Source organism: Ascaphus truei, chromosome 2, assembly GCF_040206685.1.
Source record: "Ascaphus truei isolate aAscTru1 chromosome 2, aAscTru1.hap1, whole genome shotgun sequence".
Lineage (NCBI taxonomy): Eukaryota > Metazoa > Chordata > Amphibia > Anura > Ascaphidae > Ascaphus > Ascaphus truei.
Genome location: NC_134484.1, coordinates 3,371,927 through 3,394,838, shown reverse-complemented (window position 1 = coordinate 3,394,838; position 22,912 = coordinate 3,371,927). Strand labels below are relative to the sequence as shown.

Sequence of the window (22,912 nt, the reverse complement as noted above, 5' to 3'; positions counted from 1 at the left end):
TGGCTGTGCCCCAAATCCACCACCCTTTCAGTGAAGAAGTACTTCCTCACACCTCCCGGGCCTCCCGCCCTCCAGCGGCAGAGAATGACTTCCAGTTCTAGCTCGTGCTGAAACACTTGCCCTTTGTGCCCTTCGATTCCTGGGCCTTCCCGTGTCGCCCATACGCCCCAATAACCAGACACGTTAACTTGGGTTCAGATGGCCACAGCCTTTTAGTAACCATAACAATTACCCACACACAACGATCCCTGGACCTGGTCAGCAAGTAGCTCCAAACCTGTGACCCTTACCATGCTGACCTGTGACCCTGACCGTGCTGACCTGTGACCCTGACCTGTGACCCTGACCATTCTAACCTGTGACCCTGACCATGCTGACCTGTGACCCTGACCATGCTCACCACCGCTCCTGACCCAGCGAGCAGTCTTAGGAGGACACCCTCAGACGGCCACGCCTGGACCCAAGACCCCCAACCCCATCAACATTCCTCCCAATACCCACTTGGGCAAAAACTGACCATTCCGCCCCTCCCCCGCTAATATGCCAATAACTGGAGCAATCTGTATCCTCGTCTTTCCATCGTTTTTGTGTTGTTTTTCTTTTTATATTTACATATATATTATTTTATAATAAATAAAATACACAGAAATCCATGTAACACCTCTTCCGCCGGCCAGCAGAAGAGGAGCCACACCAAAGTGTCCCACTGTCTCTTGGGTGTTGGGCGAGGGGCAATGTGATGCTCACTGGCTCTCTTGACCTTGGTTCTCGGGGGGCTGGTGTCCATGCAGGCCGGTAGTATGGCAGGTAAGAATTAAAGGTGCCAGGAACTTTTATATAGTTTGTTAACTGTCTAATATCTGAACCGGCGGCACAGTGCTTTTGATAGATCTTCCTTGGGAAGCTCACACATCATTCCCCAAAAAGCCATGTTTCTTCTAACTGTGGCAACTTTGAGTTGCAAAGTGTATACTTCAGAACAGGCGGTTCCTCAACCAATGAGATATGTGAGGTGGGGCCTTCTTTCCCCAAGCCTTCAACCCTACCACTGAGATATGTGAGGTGGGGCCTGCTTTCCCCAAGCCTTCAACCCTACCACTGAGATATGTGAGGTGGGGCAATCTTTCCCCAAGCCTTCAACCCTATCACTGAGCTATGTGAGGTGGGGCCTTCTTTCCCCAAGCCTTCAACCCTACCACTGAGATATGTGAGGTGGGGCCTTCTTTCCCCAAGCCTTCAACCCTACCACTGAGATATGTGAGGTGGGGCCTTCTTTCCCCAAGCCTTCAACCCTATCACTGAGATATGTGAGGTGGGGCCTTCTTTCCCAAAGCCTTCAACCCTACCACTGAGATATGTGAGGTGGGGCCTTCTTTCTCCAAGCCTTCAACCCTACCACTGAGATATGTGAGGTGGGGCCTTCTTTCCCCAAGCCTTCAACCCTACCAATGAGATATGTGAGGTGGGGCCATGTTTCCCCAATCCTTCAACCCTATCACTGAGAACAGAACAAGAGGCTTTCTTCCCCTATGTAATTCTCCAGCAGGTACCTTCAGGTCTCTGTAGGAGGACATGCGCAGAGGTATGCAATGGAGACCTTTTAAGGTGAAATTAAATAAGGCTTTTATTGCGCCTGTTTCTTTAACATAAGAAAATCATCCAAACATATGCAAATTAGGGGTCAAACAAAGCTTCTGTTCCACTTGGAAGCATTTCTAGTGAAACCTATGCAGTCCACAACTCCCTTTAGATTAGCATGTCTCCCAGCCCCAAACATATATCTTGATATGTGCAGATATACAAAAAACCTTATAAAGGAAAGTCTTATCTGTTTTCTTGTAGTTGGAGGGAAAGTCTTCTCTGTTCCTGGGTTGCTGCCTTTTCCTCAGGCTATATCAGCATTCAGGTTGAGATGTGCTTTCCCCTGTGTCTTGCAAGCAGCGTGCAGTTTCTTCTGGCAGGCTCAAGACATCTGTTCCTATGGTCAGTCCCACAATTTGTGAGACTCAGGAAAATCTCCCTTCTTGTTTCAAGGGCAGGCTTTTCTAACAAACCTAATCAGCCAGGTGGTGTTGGTTAATTGACTACCAGCAGTTAACCACCACACTGCTGGATTAGAGGCACATTTCCTGAATAGTGATAACTCCCCTGTTAAATACCTCCCCTGTTTGTGGGAAGCTCAGGCTTGCCACGGCCAAAGCCCATCCTTCCTCTCTCATTCTAGATATCTCTGTGACTTGAATGAGAGTGGATGGAGGAAGAGAACCCTCAGTCCCGCTGGGATTGGAGCCCTTTCTCCAGTTTATTCGTGTCTCCTCCCGAAGGTGCTTGATATCAGCACTCCTCAGTCGCTCGAGGAGGACTTTTTCCAAGTATAGTCTTTTTGCTGCGTGCGTGGTCATGAGATTTCCCTCGCGTCGGGTGCTCGTCTTATTGTAGGCAGACTGTATGGCAACAGTTGCAGAGCGTTTAAAAACAGCCCTTTGAGTTTTCCGCTCTTGAAGCTGTCTCTCTGCACTTTTTCCACTTAATGGAGTTGCTAGTTCAGCTTCTTTGGGATTAAGTTGCAATTCCACATCCACTTCCAGAGAATGTCCCATCTTTTCAGCTTCATCAGCTAAGGATTCTTCTGGTTTTGATTCAGCATGTGTACCTTTTTTTGTTGCCTGTTGGGTGGCTGAAGGTTTTGCTAGTGCTTGTTTAGGTGGTTCAAATTTTGCAACCTTGTTTTTCAGACGAGCGGTATTCCCAGCTCTCACTGTACCCTTGTCTTCATGGGTTTTTGTGGCTGTGGGATACTGACGCTTGGTCAGGGTCAATACTTGTCCTTGTAGAACTGTAATCTCATCCACGAGAGATCCCTGTTTTTTGAGTGCGTCTTGCAAGTCTCTTCTCAGGGAATTTATCTGCACACTTTGCTTTCTCTGAGCTTGCTTCCACATTTTTATTGCATTGTGGAGCACTATGAATTTCTTTGCTCGGGCCACATTTACTTGTCTCAGTTTTTAGACCTTCTTGTGCTCCCTTTTGTGCCGCGTCACTGGGTTCTAAGCTTGGCTTTTAGCGTTGCTTTGGTGATGCTCAGGGTAGCCTTCAGTTTCTCATGCTGCTTTGCGGGGACATACTGGGTCATCAGACGTTCCTGCAGCACTTGTACTTCTTTAGCAGCCTGCAGATTGTCTTCCTGCAGAGTTTGCTGCTTCTCCTCGGACATCTGGATGTGCGAACGCAGACCTTCCAGTTGGTTCTTCAGTCGGTGCTCTGCTTCAAACTTCTCATCTTCCAAAAGTTTATTTATTTCTTTAAGCTCGTGCAGCTTTTCATTCTTTTCCTTGACGTAGTCTGCCAAATGAGAATTTTCTTCTTTCAGTTTTAAGTTTTCTCTTTTTTCAGTCTCTGTGCTATTCAGGGCCTCCTTGCAGTCCGCCTTCCATTTTTGCACATTTGCTTGGAGGCGGGCTGTCTCCAGGCGTGAGACTTCCATCTCCCGGTTTAGGTTCTGAAGCTCCTTCTGAGAGACTTTGAGCTCTAAGTTAAGATGGAGGAGAGTTTTCTTTGCAATGTCCAGCTCCTCAGTGAGACTGTGAAGTTCCTTTCTGGAGACTTCCAGGTCTGTGCGGCAGCTGTTGGTCTCATGATGTGAGGCATCCAGTGCTCTGCGGAGTGTATGAACCTCTTTCTGAGATACGTCCACCTTTGTCCGGACACTGTTGACCTCCTGTTGTGAGGCATTCAGCTCTACGCGAAGAGTGTGAACCTCTTGCTGGAAGACTGTCATCTGCTTCAGTGCCTCCTCATACTTCCGCTTCAGCGTAGCCATCATTTTATCAGATTGTCTCTGCTTTTCATCCATGGCGGTAATAGTAGCGTTTGCAGTATCTAGCTCAGTCTTGAGATCGTCCAATTCTGTCCTGGCCGAAGACTACATTGCGAGCACATGTTCCTGTAGCTTCACCTTATTTTTCAGTAGTTCCGTGTAACCATCTTTCTTTTGTTTCAATTGTTCACGGAGCATATCACAGTCACGCCTGGCATTTTTCAGGGCATCTTCAGGGCTGGTTAAGGGATCGACACTCACTGGTTCCTGCTCCGCTTCCCTGGGGTGGTTGTTTGAGGGTTCCTCACTGTTGGCACCGGACAGACACTTCTTTGGGGTACACGACTTCTGCCTTGGGCCCTCTGGATATTCGGTTATCCGCGGGACGAATTCTCCATTTTCTCTAGGCTGCAGGGCATCTCGGTCCCCCTTTTTCTCCACAAGATCTGCGGAGGTGTCTGTTCCTTCCACGGTAAGTGAAGAACCGCTTTTCTTTTTCCGCCTTTTTGTTTTGGATGACTCCGTCCCATCAGGAATACTGGGGTCTCCATCTTCATTTGATACTTCAGCAGCTTCATTATATACGCCAGGCTTTTCTTGCAGTTGCTTTAGCTGACAGAAATATTGGGTGAGCTGCTGCTCCCGCTCTCTCTCTTGTCGACCATATTCGCCATCATAGAGAGCGGTCTTTTCTGTTCGTGCCGAGTTCAGGCACCCCCACCATTCTTGGGGTGTTTTGTGGGTGTGACTCGTTTCGAGTTCCCCGTAAGAGATGTCTTCCTCTTTATTGGACTGGAAGGGCCACTCTTCCGTGGGGTAGGGTTCATTACAGGAACGCTGCATCTAGTCCTCCGTTTTGGGGCTATCGGGTGTAATTTTCTTCCTGACCTCAGGAGGCGCTATTGCAGCTGTTGCCACTGTATTTGCTAGAACCCCCAATTGTGGTAGTCCAACAGGTGGGCATATTTTGCTTGTAGAGGTCGTAGCTCTCACAGGCATCTCTGTAGACTTTTTCTTTTTCTTGGGTAAGTTTTACAATATCAGCAGTACTGTGCACGCATTCTCTCTCATTAGGTATACTGGATGTGCAGTTGCTAGGTAAAAACTTCTATTTGCTTTACACCATTTACTTGCTAGGTATAATCCCTCCGCTTCTGCAAGAATGTGGTTTTCTGCTTGAGTTTAGTAATTTTCAGTCTCAACTTTGGGTATTATGGCATTCAATCTTCACGCTTTGGGTGCCTGTTTTTTTTTTTTTATAACTTGTATTTTATTGGTGAATACATGCTTGATATACATAAGAAACCATTCATACAAACATTGTTCAAATTAGCATATAGTAAACATTAATTTACGCATAGCGGACCTGCACGATTTTTCGAGCCCTACTTAACCGTGCGGGTGAGGATAGTCATTCTTATTGTGAGGGGTTGGGGGATAATAATAACAATAATAAATAGGAAAGACGAACAACAAGAAAAAAAAAAAAGGGGGGGGGAGGAGGGAAGGGATGTAGGATAGGAAAGAGGAGATCGGAATGGGAGATCGGAGGGAGTGGATGGAACGGCCGCTGAGGGCTGTTGAGACGTCCTTAATACCGCCGATTAGCCGCAGAAGCCGAAGTAAGGTATAGATGAGCGATCTCATGGTGTGTGAGGTATTTGTTGTGGGTAAGGGCTTCACCTCTCTGTAGGAGAGCGCATCTATTACTATTATAGCCAAATTGTGTTAGGCTCTACCCCGGGGATGTCTGTCTGAGCTAGCCAAGGAGCCCAAACTTTTAGATAATTATCGCCAGTGTAATTAACTAAGCTCGTTAACTTTTCCATCTGGCAGATAAACCAAATAAGATTCCGAATCTTTGGAATAATTGGAATTTCGGGGCGTTTCCATAATGCTGCGATCTCACACCGCGTTGCTACTGCTGCGGCCAAGTTTATTCGAGCATTTGCCCGTTCTTGGCCGCAGCAGTAGCCTGGCGTGCGCCCGAGTGTGACGGGCGCGCGCCGAAGCAGCGGAAGAGCGCCCTCCGATCGGGGCGCTCTCCCTACCGCTGCCGGGTCCGCCGGGTCCCCCGGAACCCCCTGCCGCTGTCCCGCGATCGCGGGACACCAGGGCTCCCTCGGGGAGCCCCTGGACGCGCGTGCAGGGGGCGCACGCTCCCGAAGACGCGTGACCGCGCAGGGGCGGCCACTAGCAAGCCGGGAAATCTCCCGGCTTGCGGTACCGACCACACTGCAATAAAGTGTGTCGGTACTGTATTGCGAAATGTGCAATGAGTTTATTATGCGACTTTGATAGGCCTTTTAAGGGTCTGTTTAATAGAAACAGCCATGGGTCTGGGGGAATAGAGAGGTCAAAAATCCTCTGGATCCAATTCCTGATTTGTTCCCAAACTAGGGAGATCCGCGGGCAGGACCACTGCATATGTAACAGGTCAGCTGTTCCTCCACATTGTTTAGGACACAGTGGGGAGGACCCTGGTATGAATTTCGATAATTTGAGTGGGGTGAGGTACCATCTCATAAGAACTTTATATGCGTTCTCCTTCAGTGTGGTGCATATCGAACTTTTGGCGGTAGCCAGGAATATGGTGTTCCATTCTTCATCCTCTAGGGTCTCCCCTAGGTCTATTTCCCATTGATTGCGGAAGGATGGTATTTGCTGTTTTGATGCTACCGACTCGATTACCTCTCCGTATATCGTAGATATAAGTCCCTTAGTGTCGGTTTCTGTCCGACAGAGCTTTTTCGAAATTTGTCGGGGGGGGGGGGGGGGTAAGGGGCGGATTTATTATAAAATGCTCTAAGCTGGAGGTATTTATAGAATTCTACGTGGGGGATGTCTTTTTCTAGTCTGATATGATCGAATGATTTGATTTTGGGTGCCTGTTTTACTCCCAAGATACATAGACAGACTTTTACGGGCAGAATTTTTTTTTTAAATTCTTTGCAGTGGAATATTTCTTTTGCTCCCAGCAGGGCGACTCAACACTCAGCAATTGGCTTTGGGATACCTTTTACACAGCTCAGCAATTCCTTTTTCCCCGGTAGGGCAATTTTACCCTCAGCACTTGTTTACTGAAAATTCCCCTGCTTCAGCACAGTCTTGCATCAATTTTCACACTTTTCTGCATATACTGCACCGACACACTTTATTCGAGCAAATACCCAGTATGTACCTGGCAGATACCTGGAAAGCGCCGCTCCTCACCTCTGACAAGCCCCGTTGCGTTTGCCTTCCCAGCCTGGGTTCATGCCTGGCTGACGGGCGGCTGATCTGTTAAATGATAATGATTAGGATTTAATAGGCTGCAATGCTTCGCGTGTCTACCAGATGGCATAAATTCATGAATTGTAATGCAGTATATATATATATACTGTGCAGTATTGCAGCCAGCGGGAATAAAATGCTTCAATCCCTGTCTGGAAAATACCTCAATGCACTCGGGCAGAAAACAGTCACAAACCTCAATACACCCGGGTATACCCGAATTCGTGGGACTAGCCGAGCTCGAATAAAGTGTGTCGCCAGTGTACTCCATTCACAGCTGGTAGTCCTATGCAGTGTGGCAGCCTTTACTTGCAGAATCAGTACCGCTCGTGGGTCACCATCTGTATTCACTGCTTCAGCGAAACATTTTAAAACAACAAACGCCTATCCCTTTTAAGGGCTAACTTACTTCTTGAACCCTGACTACGGCTAGAAGGCAAAACCCCTATTTCAATGACCATATTACACTTTATTGTGATAGGCAAATAAGGTTTACCTGCTTCAGCACAGTCTCTTTCCTCTTGGAGTCGGGGAAAAGAGTCCATCTGTGGTTTTGTGGGTTTCAGTGCAGTGTAGATTTCCTACCTGGGTGTGTATCCCTTTAACTCTGGTCTCTGCTGCATGAAATCCTTTGTTTATGTTGCTCAGGCTGTTTGTAGGCAAAAAGCACAAAAAAAAATTCACAGGCAATCTCCGGGGCCCCTTTTAACTTCAAGGGCCAGCTCAGTCCCAATTCTGACACCACATGTAGGAGGACGTGCGCAGAGGTATGCAATGGAGACATTTTAAGGTGAAATTAAATAGGGCTTTTATTGCGCCTGTTTCTTTAACATAAGAAAATCATCCAAACAAGGGGTCAACCAAAGCTTCTGTTCCACTTGGGAGTATTTATAGTGAAACCTATGCAGCCCACAACTCACAGCCCCAAACATATATCTTGATATGTGCAGATATACAAAAAGTCTTATAAAGGAAAGTCTTATCTGTTTTTTGTAGTTGGAGGGAAAGTCTTCTCTGTTCCTGGGTTGCTACCTTTTCCTCAGGCTATATCAGCATTCAGGTTCAGAGGTGCTTTCCCCTGTGTCTTGCAAGCAGCTTCCAGTTTATTCTGGCAGGCTCAAGACATCTGTTTCTATGGTCAGTCCCACAATTTGTGAGACACAGGAAAATCTCCCTTCCTGTTTCAAGGGCAGGCTTTTCTAACAAACCTAATCAGCCAGGTGGTGTTGGTTAATTGACTACCAGCAGTTAACCACCACACTGCTGGATTAGAGGCACATTTCCTGAACAGGGATAACTCCCCTGTTACAGTCTCCTTAAAGAAAAACTCAAATCAGGTGCTCAGTATCCTCCTGCTGTGAGCGACCTGTTAAGGATGAGCGACCTGTTAAGGAATATATAAAGGGATTCCCTTACTCTAGGATACTTTCCCTATCTTAGAAAACAAAGAAAAGGTTTCTTACTCTATCAAAGTGTAACAGTGTTTTCCCCACCCGGTGGGAGAGTTGTCCATTACTACGTATGGTGCATATACCTGCTGGTAACAGGAGGGCTGAGTCGTCCGCCGATGGTAGTGGGGACACAGGACCAAGCTTCTGGGGTTCATACGCCACATATCTCTTTAGCAGTGCAGCACTTCCATCTGCCGTAGGCTCCAGGGAACTGAAGGTGATCTCCCACGGTAGAACTTATTACCTCTCCCCCCAGTAAGGTCACGCACCAGGCAGGAGGTATATAACAACAGGAACGGTTTATTGTCTTCTGTACAGCACAGTTACACAGCAGGCTTCTGCCCGATGCAGTACTCTCAGCTCTCACTGAAGGATTGTCCCTAAACCGTCACTACAGGCCAAGGGCACCTGCAGCCTTCTTAGCTCTTCCCCACCTCCCTTGCAGAGGCAGAGGTATGGTCTACACTCGCTCTCCCCCAAGGGGCAGAGGAATAGAGTCGGCCCAATATGCAGCCTCTCCAATGTGTGACCTACCTTCAAGTGGGGGAAGGCACTACTAAATTTAGGGCGGTCCTGCCTTTAAGTACTGCCAGGAGGAGGGCACCAGGTCTGGCTCATGATTGGTCTTGCCCAGGCCTGATGTCACCGCCATCCACTGTCACTGAAATGCAGTTCCTCGGATGGGGAAAACCCCATACCAACTACTGGCAAGGCCTGCTTGTAACATGACCTACTGCCAGGAGGGAACAGACTCGTAGTCACTATGGCATGGCTACACTCTCCCTCTGGTGGATTCCCAACGACCCCGCTTGGGTCCTACATTTTCGGGTACCATCGTCAAATGAAACCTGAACAAAACAAGAACATTTTTCACACAATGGTTGATCACATTTCAAAATGCATGATAACATATTTCAATGAATATCGTAGTACAGCTTATATTTTAATACAACAATCAAATGGCTGTGTTGCAGAACTAAGGTCCCTCCCAACTTGGAGAACCTTCTTATCAATAGTAGTGCTCCGAGTCCAGTGGCTAACTAATGCTCGGTATGACCGGACACTGTTAATACAAATACCTTATTATGATCTACTGGATCTAAAGTGAGAGCTGAACGACATTCCTGGTAACATAAGGGGCACCCACAACCCGGCAAGGTGGTAGGTATGGAATCTAAGAATGCGGAAATCTTCCGCCCGGATAACCCCGTGGAGCTTTTCCCAAAACTATCCATACCCCAATCCGACTAGTATTCTACCATAATCTCACTAACCCAGGGTGGTGAAACATGAGGTGATCCAGACTCAACGTTGGGGATATACTCAACAACGGTTATCTGCATATTACCCTTAATGGCTCTACTAGGAAAGGCCCTTAATTCCTCCTCTTTGGGGCAAGGCTCACTCCCTTCACTCTCCTCAGAGCTAAATTCAATCTCCTCATCCCCGGTACTACACTCAAACTCAACATCCTCTCCTACTGGTTCCTGAAAATAGAGTTCAGATCTCAACCTGTTTCTTTCCCACCTCGCCATACGTTTGAAATTCACTGGTATGTCCGGCTCAGGCAGAACAGTCTCTATAGGAACATGAGAAACATTGTCCGTAATCGGCTCCAGTTCCCAAGGCAATATAGGACTTTATCGGCGGCGGAAAGCGTTGATCCATAGCATAGTTATGGTGCTAATCCAAAGTCTCACGTATGAGCGGTAGCACTGTAACTGGACTGGGAGCTTTTGAATGTCCAGAAGAAGGCCTACGAGCACCTCTCGGAAGTCGCATACTTGGAGTAAATGTAACAGGGGCGGTACTCACCGGAGCGGGAATCGGCCACTTCTCATCTGCCCCGGCGGTCGCCATTGTAAGAATGTCGCCAGGTTCCGGTATCACGGGATCACGATCAAGGTTACTGCCTTCGTCCTCGCCCTCGTAGCTGGCACCGGAAAGTACCGTTTCAGGGGGCATCGCCATCGGGTCCGGCTGGGAGTAAGGAGGCGGTTCCTCACCGCTCTGTGGATATACTGGAATCCCGATGCTCACTGGAGGAGCAGTCTGGCTACTGCTCGAGTCGCTGAGTCTCGTCACCCATGAAAGGCTCCTCTGTCATTTAAGCCCCCCTAGGTGGGACTTCCAAACTAAACTGCGCAGTCGGTTGGAATCCTCGATAAGGTCATGGTCTTTAAAGGACAACAGTAGAACCACACACCGATGGTTGCGGTATCATAGAGGCCGAGCTGCTGCGCAGGCTGGATGTAATTTTAGGCCCTTGGGCTCGCTCAGGGATCGGCTACGGCTGTGGAACCGTCTCGGATACTGAGACGGGGAGCGCTCCCCATCGTCTGACCCGGTGTCAGAGTCAGTCCTGTTTCCAGGCAAACAGGACATAGACGAGGGCAGGCGGGGAGTAAAGTAGCTAGCACCACAGGCCGGGCACAAAGCTCCCCATTCCAAGTCTTGACCCGGATAGGCACAATTTGGGCATAGGCACATCAAGGGGTTGGCAGCCCTGATTGTTACCTATAGGAATCACCCTGGCAAGGATTAATGTCCTGTGGCACATTCCGCCATTTTGGATCGGACTAAGGTGCGTGGAGGCAGAAGCACAGGTAGAATAGCTCCGCCACTGCTGCTGGCTCCGAGGAACTGAGGGTGCGGTCGGGCACTTCTGACTCCTCCCTTATCTTCGGTAGTCGCTGAGCATTGGTTGTTACTGTGGCCCCTCCCTCTGGTGGAAATCATAGGAGGGTCCCATAGTGACAGGGCGTGACTCTGACTCCTGGATGAGCCAGTCACATGGCTTGGCTGGAGTCCTGGTTTTCGCGCCATAGGTGGATCCCAAGTCCCCTGGAGTATGGTGCACCCATTAGCACGTGGTTCAGCACCCACGCGGAGCACAACCTCGTGGCCAGCGGCGGGAAGCCGGACGTTATTTTGAATCGGGGTCACATATGGGTTGAACCTGGGCAGTTATGACAGGCTCCTCGATCTGCAGAGCAGGCACGTTGTCTGCAGCCTCGCCCACAAGCACAATGTCCTGACTGTCTGCTCCCTCTGGTGAAACCAGAATTCCTAAGCAGCACAAAAAGGGCGCGACAATGGTTTTCACGCCACTCCATAATAAAGCGGCCACACCATTCTCTATATTTTGCAACTGGACCACGCAGTCTGTGGTTCTGGTGGGAACTCATTTCTTGTGGATCGGTACAGCACATGGTTGCGGTCTACCAAGAGTAGGTTATACCCCAGGCTAGCAAAGCTCCATCTCCATACCCTATACCCGATCTGAGTCCATTACAAGAACTCTGTGGTTCCATAGTCTGGCTACTGGCTACTAGTACTCTGGTTTCTTCCCTATGCAGTACCCTTACGGAAGGAGTGGGGCAGAGAGGTCCAGCACTGTGCCCGCCCATGCTCTCCATGTCAGTGTTGAAGAGTGTCAGTGTGCCTGTGTGTGACTGAGTGAGAGTGTCAGTGTGTGACTGGGAGGGAGAGTGAGTGAATGTAAGTGGGAGGAGTGTCACTGGGAGTGAGAGAGTCACTGGGAGTGAGAATGAGTGTCAGTGGAGGAGAGTGTCAGTGGGAGAGTGATGAGTGTCAGTGGGAGAGTGATGAGTGTCATTAGGAGTGTGTGTGTCACAGAGTGAGAGTGTCTCAGGGAGTGAGAGTGAGTGTCAGTGGGAAGAGAGTGTCAGTAGGAGTGTGTCAGAGTCTGTGTGTGTCACAGAGTGAGAGCATCTCAGGGAGTGAGAGTGAGTGTCAGTGGGAGGAGAGTGTCAGTGGGAGTGTTAGTGTAAGTGGAAGGAGAGTGTCAGTAGGAGTGTGTCAGAGTGTGCGTGTGCTAGCAGGCTTCTAAGTTTTAAAACAATGTGCCCACCCCTGCTTTAATATATACTTTGCTGCCAGAAGTGTTTGCCGGCCTCTTTCCAGCGATGGGGTTACCCGTGTCTTATAACTGCTGTTTCCTGCAGGTGCTGAAAGATCCCAGAAAGCCTCAGGCCAAAGGTAACTTCTGGACGGTGGACGTGACCCGGATCCCCGTGGATGCCATGAAGCTGCAGAACACGTCGATGACACGTTATGGATTGAACTTGTTTGTCCACGACCTGTCGCCCTTCATCCTGCACGGGTGTAAATATGGCTACAACGGGAGTCTACACCAGCAGATGCCAACAACCAGCGGATCTCCTGCCAGCTCTGTGTCCCGTGGTGAAGAACCTCATCAACCCAACACTGCAGCCAAACTCAACACGTCCTTCATGATAGACTCTCTGCTCCATGACCTGCAGGCTGTGGACTTGCCAGATGTCCCAAAGACGATGGATTATGGCATCCAGCCTACACAGACTTCACAAGCCATGTATTCTGATCAGCAGCTTCCAATCAATATCTGGAAACCCCCTCTTAATGCCTCTTCCAGACCTCCAGTGTCCAGCACCCCACTGAGTCCAAGGCCGCTCTCTTCCTACTCTGGAATCTCCACCATTTCTTCGCTGAGCTCTGATGATGAAAGAGAGAGAAGGCCACAGCCAAAGGAAACCAATAAGAGACCAGAGAAAAGACCTAAAGTGGATAACATTAATGGATCAGAGTCCCATCCTCGGGAGAACGAGTCTGTGCTGCTTTGGGAACTCCCCACGTCCTACACCAAGTGTCGGGCCCCTAATGTGGTGGCCCCACCAAGCATGTGCCTCTTTCCTTTCCCGAGTCTTCACAGCCTGCCCTATTGTAATCACAAACCCTCCTCCTACAATAGCCCCGGATATTGGGGGCTAGAGACAAAGCACCCTGCAGGTAGAGCACAAAAAACCCATCCGCCTCCTCTGGCTGTGGACCTGGACACCATGCTCAGTTCTGTTCCTCCAAACAAGAGCGTCTTTGACGTGTGGATAAATCACCCGGGGGACATTTTGCACCCTGCGTTCTTCAGACAGCACCTAGCACCCAGCAGTGTGACTGGGTACAAACTCTTGTGAGGAATCCCCAGAGAAGCTATTGTACTGCATAAGGCAACAGCAAGATATTTGGGCTATGATGGGACCAGATCTCAACAGCTATCTCCAAACCTCCTGATTTACCAGTAATATCCCAACAAAGTAACAGATTGGAACAACTTTTTACTCAAAATGGCACAAGTATTATTGGCCATGTGCCACTGTTTAGATCCACGGTGGGACCTTCATCAGGCCCTGACTGTGAAGTATTTATATAGCTCCAGTGTACGCCGCACTTTTATACCGGGTGTAATACAGGGAAGGATAACACAAATAAGTGTATGTTACTGTATATACAAGTAAATACTTGGAGACACATAGTAAGCGGTTCAGGACAGGGACTCCTGACCGGTGTGGTGGGAGACACAGGAGTCCAGAGAAGTGCACCTTTTATAGAGCATGGGTCAGTGCATTGAGAAGGTCATGAGATCACGGGACAACACTACAGAAATACTTAATTGTATAGGGGATCGGGAAGAGGGGAGAGAGGGGGCCTGGCAGATAGTGAGAGGGAGAGCGTTCAGGTCAGTAACGTCCGGGTATTTACGTTCAGGTCAGTAACGTCCGGGTATTAACGTTCAGGTCAGTAACGTCCGGGTATTAACGTTCAGGTCAGTAACGTGCGGGTATTAACGTTCAGGTCAGTAACGTCCGGGTAGTAACGTCCGGGTAGTAACGTCCGGGTATTAACGTCCAGGTCAGTAACGTCCGGGTATTAACGTTCAGGTCAGTAACGTCCGGGTATTAACGTCCGGGTATTAACGTTCAGGTCAGTAACGTCCGGGTATTAACGTCCAGGTCAGTAACGTCCGGGTATTTACGTTCAGGTCAGTAACGTCCGGGTATTAACGTTCAGGTCAGTAACGTCCGGGTATTAACGTTCAGGTCAGTAACGTCCGGGTATTAACGTTCAGGTCAGTAACGTCCAGGTATTAACGTTCAGGTCAGTAACGTCCGGGTATTAACGTTCAGGTCAGTAACGTCCGGGTATTAACGTTCAGGTCAGTAATGTCCGGGTATTAACGTTCAGGTCAGTAACGTCTGGGTATTAACGTTCAGGTCAGTAACGTCCGGGTATTAACGTTCAGGTCAGTAACGTCCGGGTATTAACGTTCAGGTCAATAACGTCCGGGTATTAACGTTCAGGTCAGTCACGTCCAGGTCAGTAACGTCCGGGTATTAACGTTCCGGTCAGTAACGTCCGGGTATTAACGTTCAGGTCAGTAACGTCCGGGTATTAACGTTCAGGTCAGTAACGTCCGGGTCAGTAACGTCCGGGTATTAACGTTCAGGTCAGTAACGTTCAGGTCAGTAACGTCCGGGTATTAACGTTCCCGTCAGTAACGTCCGGGTATTAACGTCCAGGTCAGTAACGTCCGGATATTAACGTTCAGGTCAGTAACGTCCGGGTATTAACACTCAGGTCAGTAACGTCCGGGTATTAACGTTCAGGTCAGTAACGTCCGGGTATTAACGTTCAGGTCAGTAACGTCAGGGTATTAACGTTCAGGTCAGTAACGTCCAGGTATTAACGTTCAGGTCAGTAACGTCCGGGTATTAACGTTCAGGTCAGTAACGTCCAGGTATTAACGTTCAGGTCAGTAACGTCCGGGTATTAACGTTCAGGTCAGTAACGTCCGGGTATTAACGCTCAGGTCAGTAATGTCCGGGTATTAACGTCCAGGTCAGTAACGTCCGGGTATTAACGTTCAGGTCAGTAACGTCCGGGTATTAACGTTCAGGTCAGTAACGTCCAGGTATTAACGTTCAGGTCAGTAACGTCCGGGTATAACGTTCAGGTCAGTAACGTCCGGGTATTAACGTTCAGGTCAGTAACGTCCGGGTATTAACGTTCAGGTCAGTAACGTCCGGGTATTAACGTCCAGGTCAGTAACGTCCGGGTATTAACGTTCAGGTCAGTAACGTCCGGGTATTAACGCTCAGGTCAGTAACGTCCGGGTATTAACGTTCAGGTCAGTAACGTCCGGGTATTAACGTTCAGGTCAGTAACGTCCGGGTATTAACGTTCAGGTCAGTAACGTCCGGGTATTAATGCTCAGGTCAGTAACGTCCGGGTATTAATGTTCAGGTCAGTAACGTCCGGGTATTAACGTTAAGGTCAGTAACGTCCGGGTATTAACGTTCAGGTCAGTAACGTCCGGGTATTAACGCTCAGGTCAGTAACGTCCGGTTATTAACATTCAGGTCAGTAACGTCCGGGTCAGTAACGTCCGGGTATTAACGTTCAGGTCAGTAACGTCCGGGTCAGTAACGTCCGGGTATTAACGTTCAGGTCAGTAACGTCCGGGTCAGTAACGTCCGGGTATTAACGTCCAGGTCAGTAACGTCCGGGTATTAACGTTCAGGTATTAACGTTACTATAAAAGAACGTGAACTTAGTTCAAAGTCGCATTAAATCGGCTAACGGAGCGAAGTGAATCTGGCCCATAGTGAGATATGACAAATACAAGGAGAGGTGGAGGCTGCAGGAGAGGGGAGGGGGGGCTCCAAGAGAGGGGAGGCTGCAGGAGAGGGGAGGCTGCAGGAAAGGAGAGGGGAGGCTGCAGGAGAGGAGAGGTGGCTGCAGGAGAGGAGAGAGGAGGCTGCAGGAAAGGAGAGGTGGAGGCTGCAGGAGAGAAGAGAGGAGAGGCTGCAGAATAGGAGAGGTGGGGGCTGCAGGAAAGGAGAGGGGAGGCTGCAGGATAGGAGAGGTGGAGGCTGCAGGAAAGGAGAGGTGGAGGCTGAAGGATAGGAGAGGTGGTGGCTGCAGGAAAGGAGGCGGCTGCAGGAGAGGAGAGAGGAGGCTGCAGGAAAGGAGAGGTGGAAGCTGCAGGGTAGGAGAGGTGGAGGCTGCAGGAGAGAAGAGAGGAGAGGCTTCAGGAGAGGAGAGGGTAGGCTGCAGGAGAGGAGAGGGTAGGCTGCAGGAGAGGAGAGAGGAAGCTGCAGGAGAGAAGAGAGGAGGCTGCAGGAGAGGGGCGGCTGCAGGAAGGGAGAGGGGAGGCTGCAGGAGAGGAGAGGGGAGGCTGCAGGAGGAACAGAAGGTTCATGGCAAATAAAAACTATAATAACATTCTAGCGACGACATAACTGTTAGTTGAAAACAGAGGTGGTCAGAGGTGATCTTCCCCTGATGGACACATTGGACAGAGGTGATGGACACTTGTGGTGGATCTTCCCCTGGTGGACACATCGGACAGAGGTGATGGACACTTGTGATGGATCTTCCCCTGATGGACACATCGGACAGAGGTGATGGACACTTGTGATGGATCTTCCCCTGATGGACACATCGGACAGAGGTGATGGACACTTGTGATGGATCTTCCCCTGATGGACACATCGGACAGAGGTGATGGACACTTGTGGTGGATCTTCCCCTGGTGGACACATCGGACAGAGGTGATAGACACTTGTGGTGGATCTTCCCTGATGGACACATTGGACAGAGGTGATGGACACTTGTGGTGGATCTTCCCCTGATGGACACATCGGAGATGTGATGGACACTTGTGGTGGATCTTCCCCTGATGGACACATCGGAATGGGCACCTTCAGTTGCTCCGTCTTTGACCATCATTTTTCTTCCTATTTTTATTGCATCGAGAGAGACATGAATTCTAGTTCTGTGATCTGACAGACAGTCTTATCACCAAGGGGACATTAGATAAAGATTGTAAAACCCTCCAAAAGGTTTTGTTCACCATGGAAACGTTAAAAGTTGAAAACTATATATTTTAACCCATATTAACCATGGCCAGTTTACCTTTGTCCTGGGGCCGGGGGGGCAATGGTTCCAATGAACAATTCGCACCTAGATGTGCCTTATTGCGATAATAACCGTGAAGCGTGGAGAATGGCGTGAAACTTGCGCCTGGCGTGTATGGAGGCCTTGTCGCCACACTATTAGGCGACTGCCTCGTCTGAGTAATTACTCTCTGAGATTATTACCTTTTACTATGTGAGATTATTGTACGAGTGCAATATACACAGGGACCGTGTGTGCTGCCCCTCGGGGGACTATATGTTTACGTGCCTTACTGCGTCAGGAAAGGAAGTCCGGCAACACAGAATGGCGGCAAAGTGTCACGGAATTTATTCTAAGAAAAAAAACAGTCAAATAAACGTCAGAAACGAGGAAATGACTTTCTGTAACAAATGAAGATGGCGGCCGGATGTGTGTGTTTTATTGGGAGTTTCAGGCAAACGGGTGAATCTAAAAATGTAGGGAGAAGTCATTTATTAAGGATAGAAGGACCTATGCCCCCTATGTATGATATGCTCATAAAGGCCCAGCTGTGCGGCCGGTGCCCCCTATGTATGACATGCTGTAACAGCCAAGCTATACCCCCTATGTATGACATGCTGTAACAGCCAAGCTGTGCCCCCTATGTATGACATGCTGTAACAGCCAAGCTATACCCCCTATGTATGACATGCTGTAACAGCCAAGCTATACCCCCTATGTATGACATGCTGTAACAGCCAAGCTATACCCCCTATGTATGACATGCTGTAGCAGCCAAGCTATACCCCCTATGTATGACATGCTGTAGCAGCCAAGCTATACCCCCTATGTATGACATGCTGTAGCAGCCAAGCTATACCCCCTATGTATGACATGCTGTAGCAGCCAAGCTATACCCCCTATGTATGACATGCTGTAACAGCCAAGCTATACCCCCTATGTATGACATGCTGTAACAGCCAAGCTATACCCCCTATGTATGACATGCTGTAGCAGCCAGCTATATCCCCTATGTATAGCGTGACTAGATTTTGAAAATGAAAAACCGGGACACAAAAAAAATTATTAATACAACAAATGACATTACTAAAAATGAATATTATAATGATATTTATCTAATAGTGACACCATTGATGCTGTATTATTCATTCTACCTCTTCCCATTCTCTCTATTCCATCTCCCCCAGCAGGGCCGCCAACACAAATCATGTCCCCCCCCCCCCAAAAAAAAATCTACGCGCCCAACCAAAAAATCTACTCGCTACCCAGCCCCCGCACCCAGCCCCCGCACCCAGCGAAGAAATGGAATAAATTCATAGTAAGAACAAATAACAGGATTCGTTTTTTTACATAACAGTTTATTTATTGTATTACCCTTATACTGTACTACAATTAGTTCTCGTTACGTGTGTGTGCGTGTGCGTGTGCGTGTGCGTGTGCGTGTGCGTGTATATTGACTAGGGTGATCACATTTTGAAAATGAAAAACCGGGACACATAAAAAAATTATTAATACAACAAGTGACATTACTAAAAAAAATGAATATTATAATGATATTTATCTAATAGTGTCATCATTGATGCTCTATTATTCATTCTCTACCCCCCCCCCCCATTCTCTCTATTCCTCCCTCCCCCATCTTCTCCCTTTCCCCCCATTCTCTCGCCCCCTCACGCCAGTCTCTCTCCCTTCCCTCCCCATTGTCTCTTTCCCCTCCCCCCCATTCTCTCTCTCCCTTCCCTCCCCCATTGTCTCTTTCCCTTCCCTCCCCTCCCCCATTGTCTCTTTCCCCTCCCCCCCCATTCTCTCTCTCCCTTCCCTCCCCTCCCCCATTGTCTCTTTCCCCTCCCCCCCATTCTCTCTCTCCCCTCCCCCCCCATTCTCTCTCTCCCCTCCCCCATTCTCCCTTCCCATCCCCCATTCTCTCCATTCCCTACCCCATTCTCCCTCTCCCTTCCCACCCCCCATTCTTTCCTTTCCCACCCCCTTCCCACCCACTCTCCCTTCCCTCCCCCCATTCTCTCGCTCTTTCCCTTCCCTCCTCCATTCTCCCCCTACCCCCCCATTCTCTCTCTGACCTGCACAGACACACACAGCCACTGACCTGCACAGACACACAGCCACTGACCTGCACAGACACACACAGCCACTGACCTGCACAGACACACACAGCCACTGACCTGCACAGACACACAGCCACTGACCTGCACAGACACACAGCCACTGACCTGCACAGACACACAGCCACTGACCTGCACAGACACACAGCCACTGACCTGCACAGACACACACAGCCACTGACCTGCACAGACACACACAGCCACTGACCTGCACAGACACACAGCCACTGACCTGCACAGACACACAGCCACTGACCTGCACAGACACACAGCCACTGACCTGCACAGACACACAGCCACTGACCTGCACAGACACACACAGCCACTGACCTGCACAGACACACACAGCCACTGACCTGCACAGACACACAGCCACTGACCTGCACAGACACACAGCCACTGACCTGCACAGACACACAGCCACTGACCTGCACAGACACACACAGCCACTGACCTGCACAGACACACACAGCCACTGACCTGCACAGACACACAGCCACTGACCTGCACAGACACACAGCCACTGACCTGCACAGACACACAGCCACTGACCTGCACAGACACACAGCCACTGACCTGCACAGACACACAGCCACTGACCTGCACAGACACACAGTCACTGACCTGCACAGACACACAGCCACTGATGTCCTGGAACTAGATTCCACATTTCTCTGTCTCCCTTTGCAGTTCATGGGATTCATATCTCCCCAGTTTAGCTGCCTGTTATTTCCCTGTCCCAGCAGCTAGCTGCATGTGAAAAGGCAACATTATTGTTACATGTTGTTTACACAGCCCTAGTCAGTGTTGGTTGCCTGCAATCTCCTATTCTCCTAGCTGAGAGTGGGCTATTCCTACCCCCCTGTCCTTGCAGACAGTTAGTATAGTCTCACTTCCCTTCTAGTGGGACCCTTGCTCCTCACTTCCTTTTCACCCTGGACTCTGAGTGAGTAGATGCCTGCTATCTTATCTTTGATACACTGCCTTACCTTGATACACTGCACTTCAGACAGAGAAGCCCTCTCTGCCCACACTACCTCTGCAAGTACCTTTCTTCCTGTGATTTTCCCTCAATAAAACTAAGAAAGACAAAAGGACTTGTTGTGCTTTGGAAGAGGGAAGGCACGAGTTACGCTAACTAGAATTATTCATACATCATTCATGACCCTGGTTCCAGGAAAACTGACCTGCACAGACACACACACACAGCCACTGACCTGCACAGACACACACACACAGCAACTGACCTGCACAGACACACACACACAGCAACTGACCTGCACAGACACTCACACAGCCACTGACCTGCACAGACACACACACACAGCCACTGACCTGCACAGACACACAGCCACTGACCTGCACAGACACACAGCCACTGACCTGCACAGACACACACACACAGCCACTGACCTGCACAGACACACACACACACAGCAACTGACCTGCACAGACACACACACACAGCAACTGACCTGCACAGACACTCACACAGCCACTGACCTGCACAGACACACACACACAGCCACTGACCTGCACAGACACACAGCCACTGACCTGCACAGACACACAGCCACTGACCTGCACAGACACACAGCCACTGACCTGCACAGACACACACACACAGCCACTGACCTGCACAGATACTCACACAGCCACTGACCTGCACAGATACTCACACAGCCACTGACCTGCACAGACATACACACACAGCCACTGACCTGCACAGACATATACACACAGCCACTGACCTGCACAGATACTCACACAGCCACTGACCTGCACAGACATACACACACAGCCACTGACCTGCACTGACACACACACACAGCCACTGACCTGCACAGACACACACACACACAGCCACTGACCTGCAAAGACACACACACACAGCCACTGATCTGCACAGACACACACACAGCCACTGACCTGCACAGACACTCACACAGCCACTGATCTGCACAGAAACTCACACAGCCACTGACCTGCACAGACATACACACACAGCCACTGACCTGCACAGACATACACACACAGCCACTGACCTGCACAGACACACACACACACACAGCCACTGACCTGCAAAGACACACACACACAGCCACTGACCTGCACAGACACTCACACAGCCACTGATCTGCACAGACACTCACACAGCCACTGACCTGCACAGACACTCACACAGCCACTGACCTGCACAGACACACACAGCCACTGACCTGCACAGACACACACAGCCACTGACCTGCACAGACACTCACACAGCCACTGACCTGCACAGACACACACACACAGCCACTGACCTGCACAGACACACAGCCACTGACCTGCACAGACACACAGCCACTGACCTGCACAGACACACAGCCACTGACCTGCACAGACACACACACACAGCCACTGACCTGCACAGATACTCACACAGCCACTGACCTGCACAGATACTCACACAGCCACTGACCTGCACAGACATATACACACAGCCACTGACCTGCACAGACACACACACAGCCACTGACCTGCACAGACACTCACACAGCCACTGACCTGCACAGACACTCACACAGCCACTGACCTGCACAGATACTCACACAGCCACTGACCTGCACAGACACTCACACAGCCACTGACCTGCACACACTCACACAGCCACTGACCTGCACAGACACTCACACAGCCACTGACCTGCACAGACACTCACACAGCCACTGACCTGCACAGACACACACACACAGCCACTGACCTGCACAGACACACAGCCACTGACCTGCACAGACACACAGCCACTGACATGCACAGGCACACACACAGCCACTGACCTGCACAGACACTCACACAGCCACTGACCTGCACAGATACTCACACAGCCACTGACCTGCACAGACACTCACACAGCCACTGACCTGTACAGACACACACACAGCCACTGACCTGCACAGACACACACACAGCCACTGACCTGCACAGACACCCACACAGCCACTGACCTGCACAGACACTGACCTGCACAGACACTCACACAGCCACTGACCTGCACAGACACTCACACAGCCACTGACCTGCACAGATACTCACACAGCCACTGACCTGCACAGACACTCACACAGCCACTGACCTGTACAGACACACACACAGCCACTGACCTGCACAGACACACACACAGCCACTGACCTGCACAGACACCCACACAGCCACTGACCTGCACAGACACTGACCTGCCCAGACACACGCACACACGCACCGCCCCCTGTGGCTGTAACTGCACATTTCTCTCTCCATATTCCTAGTTGTTCCCTGTGGATCCTGGCCCCGCCCCCTCACTATCCTCGCCCCGCCCCCTTTTCCTCTGCATCTAAAAATGGGACATTTCAAACATTTTAAAATAATTGCCGGGACACGTGCAGTAATCCGTGACTGTCCCGGCTAAACCGGGACATCTGGTCACCCTATTTAATGCCTGCAGCTGCCACCTGTGCCCACGATGGAGCTGGGGCTGCAGGGGTTAAGCTACCAGC

At 49.9% G+C, this 22,912-nt stretch overlaps 1 protein-coding gene across 1 annotated transcript in view; it reads left to right on the top strand.

Moving 5' to 3' along the window:
• Positions 1-13,514, top strand: part of LOC142474437 (forkhead box protein H1-like) — a 56,179-nt gene extending 42,665 nt beyond the window's left edge. The window contains exon 3 of the mRNA XM_075580867.1: positions 12,510-13,514. Coding sequence (XP_075436982.1) covers positions 12,510-13,514 — 1,005 coding nt within the window. The remainder of the gene's footprint in view (positions 1-12,509) is intronic.
• Positions 13,515-22,912: the final 9,398 nt, after the last annotated feature.